Here is a 9,858-nt window from a genome sequence, read left to right as displayed (position 1 = left end):
AGAATGCATTACCTTAGTTAACATGAACACCATTGCCGTAGTTAACATGAACACCATTACCTTAGTTTAACTATGGTAATGGTGTTCACGTTAACTACGGTAATGGTGTTCATGTTAACTACGGTAATGGTGTTCATGTTAACTAAGTTAGTTAACATGAACACAAACACACACACACACACACACACACACACACACACACACACACATACACACACACACTGAATTCAAAGTCAAGGTCAAATATTTCCTCACTATCCATCAACATTTCTTTTTACATCCATCATGTAGACAGAAATGTTGAGTCATTTGGAGTAATGAGTTAACATGAAGACCAGTAGTTAACATGCCTGAAAACACACACACACACACAGGCATGGACACACACACACACACACACACACACACACACACACACACACACACACACACACACACACACTAATACACACAAACACAGCCAGAATGACTGTAGGAGTGAATGCGTGTGTGCTGGTGAAGATTGCAGCACTGTGAGGAACCGGTCACAGTGCTGCCGGTGTCACTGCCAGGTACAGTCTCAGAAGTCCAAGGCCTTTCATTTGGGGCGGGAGGAGAAGGCCAAATAGGATGTGACAATGCTATTGCAGAGCAGAGCTTCAGGCAGAGCCAATCAGGGGGGCCTGACTGGGGTCTGAACGATGTCTGCATGTGTAAACAGCTATTCTATTGCATCTTGTAAAAAAGTAAAAATAGTTTGGAACCGATAGAGTGATGAAAGTTCTGAAATGTACACGGCTCTACTATTACATAAAGGCGTGCACTAGATTTGTTAAGTGATTTTCCCACTTCCTAATTTACTTTTGCAGTCTATCTGAGATGTACATATTTTACATTTAACCCATTATCCTCCATGCTCATGCGGTTGGATTAAAGGCTGTGATCTTCCAGTTAAGTCACAGCTGACACACCGGGTATACGAAACTGGCATTAATCACAGCTCGTCATAACTACTATTGTATCATTCCACCCTGGCCTTGCCCGTTTGCGCAATCGTGTGGGTTTCCTTTGAGGACTCTGATGACAACAGCTAAATAAGGGACGATGACTCTCCCCCCCAATGATTATAAGGTAAAGACGTTTGGAGCAGAGAGGCCATTATTCTGCCCATTGCCCTGCTGTCACTGCTGTGGAGGTGCTTTCGGTGGCTACAACGTTTGCCTCCTCACTGGTCTAACCCTCTCCGTTGGTTGTGTTGCTGGATGCTGTCGGGAAGAAGAATGGTCAGGAAGTCCCTGGTGGCCGGGCTGCTGGCGGTGCTTGTGATGGCGGCGGGCCTGCTCCTGGGCCTGCTCCTCGGGATGGGGAAGAGGGAGCGCACTGCTCCCACCGACCACTTCTACTCCAAGGCCGCCGTGGCCGCCGACGCTGGCACGTGCTCAGAAGTGGGGAGGTATGTAGCCTGCGGCTTTCGATTCCCCCCCGGTGAAATGTTTCATTGCTAATGTGTTTGTCCGGGTGTGTGTGTGAATTTATTAATGTATGTATTTGTGTGTGTGTGTGTGTGTGTGTGTGTGTGTGTGTGTGTGTGTCTGTGTGTCTGTGTGTGTGTGTTCGTGTGTGCATCCTAGTCTTTCTGTACCTGAAAATGTTGTTGTTGTTGTTCTGAGCTGGTTGATGTGGTTCAGATGCCAACATAATAGGGCGGCATATGGCTCAGGAGGTAGAGCGGATTGGCGGTTAATTGGAAGGTTTCTAGTTCGATCCCTGTCTACTCCTAATATTTAGGTGTTCCTGAGAAAGATACCTCACCCTAACTGCTCTTGACGAGATGGCTGTTGCCTTGCATGGTGGACTTTGCCGTCGGTGTGTGAATGTGTCTGTGAATCTATGTTGTAATATTGGCAATATTGCAATATTGTAAAAAGCGCTTTGAGTGGCCACTTTATAAATGCAGTCAATTTACCATAATAACCTCCTGATTCTGCGTGGTCACGTGTCGAGGACGCGCACCCGCGTCTAAATCTTAATGCTTGGGGTGCTCCGTGAGAGAAGCTCCCGGGCGTGGCCGTGACCTGTGTGTTGGGTTCCCAGAGACATCCTGAAGAGGAACGGCTCGGCGGTGGACGCGGCCATCGCCTCCCTGCTCTGCGTGGGGCTCCTGAACGCCCACAGCATGGGCATCGGCGGGGGGCTCTTCCTCGTCATATACAATGCCTCCACCGGTGAGCCCAGTCCACGTCCGTTGTTGGGGTCGGGGGCCCCGTCCCGTATCATCTTCATGGGACCCTCTCTCACTGTCCTCCCTCCACAGGTAAAACCGAGACCATCGACGCCAGAGAGACAGCGCCGATGAAGGCCACTGAAGATATGTTCGGCAATAACACCCATCTCTCGCATAAAGGTAGGAGCAGCACATCCAACAGGTTAAAACCAGACCGGAGCCCCACAGGAGGAGGGCAGCTCATTGGCTATGAGAATGAGCTGCCTCTACTGTCATTTTCCTACCGCCTCTTTAATCCAGGTGACCGCACACATCGGCATCAGCAGGATGAGTCAGAGATGATGAGCACAGACACGGCGGTGTGTTGTGTACGTCCTACCGTCCCACCTTGGCTTGTATCCTCCTCTTAAAGACAGAGGAACACAGTCGAAACCCCTCCCGTGGCCTCGGTTCAACCCTCAGGACACTGGTGGCCCGGGCTTACGCCGGAACGCGGGGGCGACATACTGTTGCATAATAGAGAGGGGGCGGGGGTTTCATGGGCTGTCGCCAATGGGTTCGCTCTTTCTGCACCACAGGCGGATTGTCCATCGCCATTCCGGGGGAGATCCGCGGCTACGAGATGGCACACAAGAGACATGGCAGGCTGCCCTGGAGGGAGCTGTTCCAGCCCAGCATAGCCCTGGCCCGCGACGGCTTCCCCGTGGGAAAGGCCCTGGCACACGCCATCTTCAAGAGCAAAGAGTCCATTCAGCAAGACGGCACCCTGTGGTGAGCGTTCAGAGGAAAATAAGACACTAGACTTTGGCCAGTCTGTGCTGTGAAAGTAGTGGAGGTTTTCCTGACGTATAGGACGTTGGCAGTGGGAGTCCTTTCAAGGATGTTTTGCATTTTTGTCTCTTGATGGTCACAACATTTTTTAAATTGTAAGATCTAAATATACACACTATATTTCTGTTGATTCCTGCAGAATTAGTTCTGGTTGTAAGTTAAAGTAAGTAAGTTAACTCAATGTTAGACATCTCACAGGACGTTCTCCTCTGCTGTTGTCCTTGTGTTCCTGTTCCAGCGACGTGTTTTGTGACTCTGAGAGAAACATCCTGAAAGAAAACGACATTCTTCGCTTCCCCAAACTGGCAGACACGTACGAGCGGATCGCGGACGGGGGGGCCGACGTCTTCTACAGCGGCTCCCTGGCCCGCAGCATCGTGGAGGATGTCCAGCAAGCAGGTACCTGCTGCACAGACGCTCACTACTGTCCGAACGAACCAGGACCAGAGCCATCAGGAACTAAATGTTCACTCCTGATGACTTATCATCGCCAACATTTCTGTATACCAGATGGATGTAGACATTTTGTTATTATATTATTTTATGGATAGTGAGGAAATATTTGACCTTGACTTTGAATTTACTTGAGTGTGCGTGTGTACCTGTGTGTGTGTGTGTGTGTGTGTGTGTGTGTGTGTGTTTGTGTGTACCTGTGTGTGTGTGTGTGTGTGTGTGTGTACCTGTGTGTGTGTGTTCATGCCTGTGTGTGTGTGTGTGTGTGTGTGTGTGTGTGTGTGTGTGTGTGTGTGTGTGTGTGTGTGTGCATGTGTTCACGCCTATGTGCGTGCGTGTGTTTTCAGGCGGCATCATCACGTTGGAGGACTTGTTGCAGTACCGGCCTGTGCTGAATGAGCGTCCCCAGAAGCTCAATGTGGGGGACTACACCATGCAGGTCCCAGACGCCCCCTCCAGCGGCCCCGTGCTTGCCCTCATCCTCAACATCCTAGACGGTGAGCTCCGGGCCCTGGGGCTCTCAGCAGCAGCCCTACAGGGACCCTGGATGGGTCATCACTGTTCCTCCGCAACCTGCTGAGCAGGAATCAAAAAGCTTTTACCATTATTTACCATTATTAAGAACAATTTGTAACGGGTCGGAAGAGGACCCAAATGCAGCACACGAAGGCAGGCAGACAGTCGTTCATGACTTTATTTTATCACGTTACTTATGGACAGTTCGAAGATATCAGGCAGGGCACAGGCAGAATCCGTTGTCGGGGGGCGGGGGGCAGAAGGCAGGGTCGATCACCGGGACAGAGACAGTTCAGGCAGGTCGGGGACAGGCAGGGTCGATACCGGGGAATCAGTCCGGAAAACGGTGGAGAGACTAGTATGGAGGACATAGGACAATCTGGAACTGAGTGAACTGAGAGGAGAGTCCATATGCCGGATTGATTGGTGATCAGAGGCAGCTGGGCGTAACAGGTGAGGAGAGTTGGACTGATGAGCAGAGAGTGGCAGGCAGGTAGGTGAGGAGAAGGAGGGGCCAGTGGAAAAACACTGAGAGCTAAGGTGAATGAGATGACTGAGAGGGGAGATCATGACACAATTAAGACAACAATTAAGTAACGTTAGTCAGTAAGCATTAGCTAACAGCTAATTAACAACTAACTCACGGTCTAGTCATCATTTACTAATGGTATTCATGTTAACTACTAGTGTGCATGTTAACGAAGGTAATGGTGTTCATGTTAACAACTAGTGTGCATATTTACTAAAGTAATGGTGTTCATGTTAACTATTGGTGTTCATGTTGATAAAGGTAATGATGTTCTAAGGCATTCATTTATACATTATTTAATACGGTATGGGTTAGGGTTTACCCTAACCGACTTGGAGGATTGGAGATGGTGGTCCAATGCAACCAGAGTAAAACCCATAACTCTTCACATCTGCCAATGCTATATAAGAATGCTTATCACTGCATTAACTAATGTTGATTAATGGTTAATCAATGTACTTCTATTTTAGGTGTCCCCAGGAAATGTTATCCATGATGTTTCAAAATATGCTCTGAAGCTGCCCTGCCTTTGTTTTCTTCTGGTTCTTGTGATTCCACCCTATTCACAGTCATAGTTGTGAGCTGACAGCGCCTTTAGTGAGTTATCAAAGAGAGAGAGCCCACCTGGTGTCAACAGGATCTGTCTCCTGTATATTACAGGGTATAACTTCACGGGGAGGAGCGTCTCGACGGCGGCGAAGAAGACCCTGACCTACCACCGCATCCTTGAAGCATTTCGCTTCGCTTACGCCAAGAGGAGCAAACTGGGCGACCCGCGCTACCTGAACATCACAGATGTAAGTGCTTTGGCTAAGATGTGAATGGAACTGAGAAAGCTTGAACACTCGTTCCTGTGGTTAGACACCTGGTGCTGAATGGTACAACAATGACACCTCAATCTTAATACAAATCTTGCACTAAAATGCCCTTGCTTAAGGGCACTCTTGGGTCAGCTGAGTAAATCCGATGACTTGTATTTGAATCAGTTTATCTTTGGTTTATATTTGATAAGATATTGCGGAGAAAGTGTTTGTGTCCCCGACAAGCAGACCTATTTCGGAGGATACGTCTGGACCAACAAACGCCTAACTACTATTCGTACACGATGACTCAGCGTTAATCTCCCAGTCTGCAGTGGCGTCATGTTGAGTTACACTTGTGGTCCTTACAAGCTTACCTTAAGGGCTTGGTCACCTATTGCATGTAACAGCAGGTTGTTACTGCTGCTGTGTACGAATTGTTGCAGATATTGTAACATCCCACTGAGCACAGAGGCATCAGGGACCTGCTGTTACAACGGTACCCGTGGAACCGAGGGGATCCGTTCCCCTGGTTCCGGTCTGTAAACCTGTGCTACGTTCTCCTCAGCTGATCCACAACATGACGTCGGACTTCTTTGGCGATGGCATTAGGAGCCGGATCACAGACGACACCACGCACCCTGACAGCTACTACGAGCCAGAGTACTTCGTCCCTGACAACCACGGGACGGCCCATCTGTCCGTCATCGCTGAGGACGGCAGCGCGGTGGCGGCCACCAGCACCATTAACTTCTAGTAAGACAGTTTGACGGCTCGAATGCATGCAGACTCATCAGTCAACCGTGCATTTCCATTCAATGTGAAATCGTATTATGGAAAGTTGCAGAGGAGTTTCGCTAAATGGGAAGGGATCTGCTACTACTCTTATGTTATTCACTTCATGCATAATCTTCTCCGCTTTCCCACATTCCTCAGTTTTGGTTCAAAGGTCATGTCCAAGACCACCGGGATTATCTTCAACGACGAGATGGATGACTTTGGCTCCCCGCACATAACCAACGGCTTTGGTGTCCCCCCATCACCAAGCAACTTTATCCAACCAGGTCGGGACCCTAGAAACAGACTGTTTGACTGCAAGGCTTCAGGATGCCTTGCTGTATGGATGGATGGAGGGAGGGAGGGAGGGAGGGAGAGATAGGGAGGGAGGGGATGGCAGGGAGGGAGGGAAGGAAGGGATTGCAGGGAGGGAGGGGGGGAGGGAGGGAGGTAGGGAGGGAGAGAGGGGGAAGGAGGGAGAGAAGGGATTGCAGGGAAGGGGGGGGGTGAGAGGGGATGGCAGGGAGGGGGGGAGGAGATTGCAGGGAGGGAGAGTGGAAGGAGATGGCAGGGAGGGAGGGGATGCTAGGGAGGGGATGGCAGGGAGGGAGGGGGGCGGGGGGGGATGGCAGGGAGGGGGTACAGCAGGCTTGCCACAGTATGGGTTCAATTGCAGGATTGCCTTTTGCTCTTTGGCCAGGGCACCTCAACCCGGCTCTTCATAAGATACTATATCTTCTGTGATTGAAGGGACACATTTATTGCTCATAATGTACTTTATCAAAGCAGATGATTTAACTGATAAAACTGTCCACCCTACAATGCTGGTTAATGCTCTCATCCAGGCAAGAGGCCGCTCTCCTCCATGTGCCCAGCCATCATCTTCGATAAAGACAACAAAGTTAAAATGGTGGTTGGAGCTTCGGGGGGAACAAAGATCACCACAGCCACTGCCTTAGTGAGCATACACACAAACACACACACACACACACACACACATGCATGTACCCACAGGCATGCATGCACGCAGACATGCACACCCATTCATGCACGCAAACACACACACACACACGCGCAAACACGCCCATACACACACGCCCACACGCACACGCACACGCACACACACACACACACACACACACACACACACACACACACACACACACTTTTGGTACAGCTCTGATGTCCTACTATCACAGTGCTTTATCATTTAAGTTTTTCCTGTTCATAGGTGATCCTGAATTCGCTGTTCTTCAACTATGACCTGAAGAAGGCCGTCACAGAACCCAGAGTCCACAACCAGCTCAACCCCAACATGACGGTGGTGGAGCAGGGCTTCGAGGAGGTGCGTCTCAGGCCATCTCCCTTTGTTGGCATGGCTCTGCTCACCTCATTAGTGTGTGACTAACAAACACACAGTGAGGCTGAAGACTGAAGGGTGGTTCACCTAACTACAAAAATAACCGATAACTAATAACAATGTGGTCTTATATTCACTTACCACATGTTAATGTCAATGTCAATGGGGATGAGGGTGATGTTGAAGATGATGCAGTTGATGGGGGTGATGCTGTCTCCCCAGAGCGTCCTGGAGGGGCTGACCCTGAAAAACCACGTGACGGAGCTGCTGCCCATCCCCGACTCGGTGGTGCAGGCGGTGGTGCGGCAGGGGGACCACCTCTGTGCCGAGTCCGACCCCAGGAAGGGAGGCTACCCGGCGGGGTACTGAGAGGCACGCCTGGTGCAGCTGTGGATCCGTGCTGTCGGGACGGGACGGGACAGGACGGGACGAGGGGGAACAGGACGCTTCGACAGCCTCAGAGGGACACCAGCGACTTGTTAAGCTATGGACACAGCCAATGTTGTTTGAGTTGAACCTCTTTTAAGTCAAATATGGAGAAACAGATTTCCTCTTTTTTGATTCCTCTCTTGAAAATTTTACTTCAAATTCAAAAGAAATCCAAATCATTTATGCCTGATGGTGAGCTGATGGTGACCAAAACGGGGATCATCATTGTGTTTTTCCATCAGCACTTTCTGCCGTGCTGAGTCAGACCATGACGTATCCTTTGCGTCTCCGTGAACAGTTTAAGCGCGCCGCTTCGCGCTCGACATGGACCGTCTGCCCCCCCCCACCCCCCCGCCCGCGGTGACGTTAGCCCTGGTTGCTGTTCGGAGCGAGAAGTCGTCTCTCAAATTGAAGAGCTATCAAATATATATTTATATATAGACCGATATAAACACAATAAACTGTGTTTCTTGTGCCTGAGGCGCATCGCCATGCACGCAGATTATGGCTAGAGTCGCAATAGCGTGATTCGCTATGATTCGGTCATTCCCATAATTTTGTTGCCTAATTTAAAAGGTTAATGAAGATTTATATAGAAGCGCACCGCAGTGATTTTAGTTTGACAACGCTAACAAAACAAAATAGCTCGTTGAAATAGGACAGCTTTCTTTCTGATTATTGTTCTGAAGACTGGACATGGGACAATATGAAAGATTGTCTAAGGATTTATCTGAAATTAATCTCTCAATGAGATATTGAGATTAGGAAGCAAAGGGGGGGGGGAGGGGATATTAAAGGTCAAACTAATTCATCATCGCGGATATCATGTTCTGTGGTCGGTCTGTCTGAAACAAATCTACGAAATTAAATGTCTCATAAACTAATCAATAAAATGTGACGGTATGCTGTAATATAAAGTAATCAGTTAAAGGCACGCTTCCCAGGGGTCGCCCTTTTGACGGAGACGCAAACCCCAGCCAAGTCGAGCAGAGCCAGTCCAGGCCAGCAAAGTGCCATGGAAAAATCTGATAGTCATGTGATTTACTATAATAATATATAGATAAAATGCAATCAGACTTTATATTTAAGCAAGCAATTGTGTACAGATGTATTGATGGAGACAGGTCCTTATCATCCAAGATATTCCAGTAGAGGACAGAATGGTTAATAACATTATAGACATTATAGAGTCCATCTGTCCTATATCAACAGTTCGCTCTTTTCCCAAACAAGAATCGCCAAAACTAATCTAGTGGGGGGAGTTGGTTCTCGGTTCATACCGCATACAAAAAGATTGGACATGGAAACTATTAAGACACTTCAGATTGTCCTGATATTGGCTATATTAACAATTATATCTAAAATAAGTTGTTCAGAAACGATTCTGCAACCGGCCGTTGTGTGTCATATTTCATAAACTCAACAGATGATTATTTTGTTTCCATGGATCTGCATTGAGTGTTGTGGCAGCCTGAACGGATTTATGTCAATGTTTAATACTGAGTAGAGGTTAGGTGATGTAAAGTGTATCTTGAAAATATACATTTGCACATATATTTTTATAAACATGCATTGTTCAATCATGCTGGTTATTAAACATTTAAATATATATATTTTTCAAATGTGCTTCCGTAAATGCATCACTATACTGTAGCAATGGTCCCTCCTCCACGCCATATAGTACGCTGCTATGTGTGTGATGATGGCTGGTTTAACCTGTGTGAATCGATTGGTCAATGCACCACAGGTGTGCTTCCTCACCCAGCCTGAGTCCAATCAGTCTGACTCAGGCCAGGTGAGGCTGCTTCAACCAGCCTCACCATATTGTACAATGAGCTCAATTGAATTAAACCAAATAGTTCCATTTTTTAGGTGCAGTTTGATTAATCATCAAATGGCATTTATTGATATTTGTAAAATGAAGATCTAACTAAATAGCGCCTTAAAAGGCGCTATTTAG

At 48.2% G+C, this 9,858-nt stretch overlaps 1 protein-coding gene across 1 annotated transcript; it reads left to right on the top strand.

Annotated features, from left to right (window-relative positions):
• Positions 1-1,241: 1,241 nt before the first annotated feature.
• On the top strand, positions 1,242-7,838 carry ggt1a (gamma-glutamyltransferase 1a; the record flags this gene model as incomplete). Its single annotated transcript, XM_079729183.1, has 12 exons — positions 1,242-1,432; positions 2,074-2,204; positions 2,294-2,383; positions 2,782-2,974; positions 3,273-3,433; positions 3,835-3,984; positions 5,193-5,329; positions 5,901-6,088; positions 6,269-6,396; positions 6,955-7,067; positions 7,341-7,454; positions 7,692-7,838. The coding sequence occupies 12 exons, from the start codon at positions 1,242-1,244 to the stop codon at positions 7,836-7,838; spliced, it is 1,743 nt and encodes a 580-aa protein (XP_079585309.1).
• Positions 7,839-9,858: the final 2,020 nt, after the last annotated feature.

The sequence above is a fragment of the Pollachius pollachius genome (assembly GCF_949987615.1).
Source record: "Pollachius pollachius genome assembly, chromosome: 1".
NCBI lineage: Eukaryota > Metazoa > Chordata > Actinopteri > Gadiformes > Gadidae > Pollachius > Pollachius pollachius.
The sequence above is the reverse complement of the archived record's forward strand: the minus strand, read 5'-3'. Positions and strand labels throughout refer to the sequence as shown.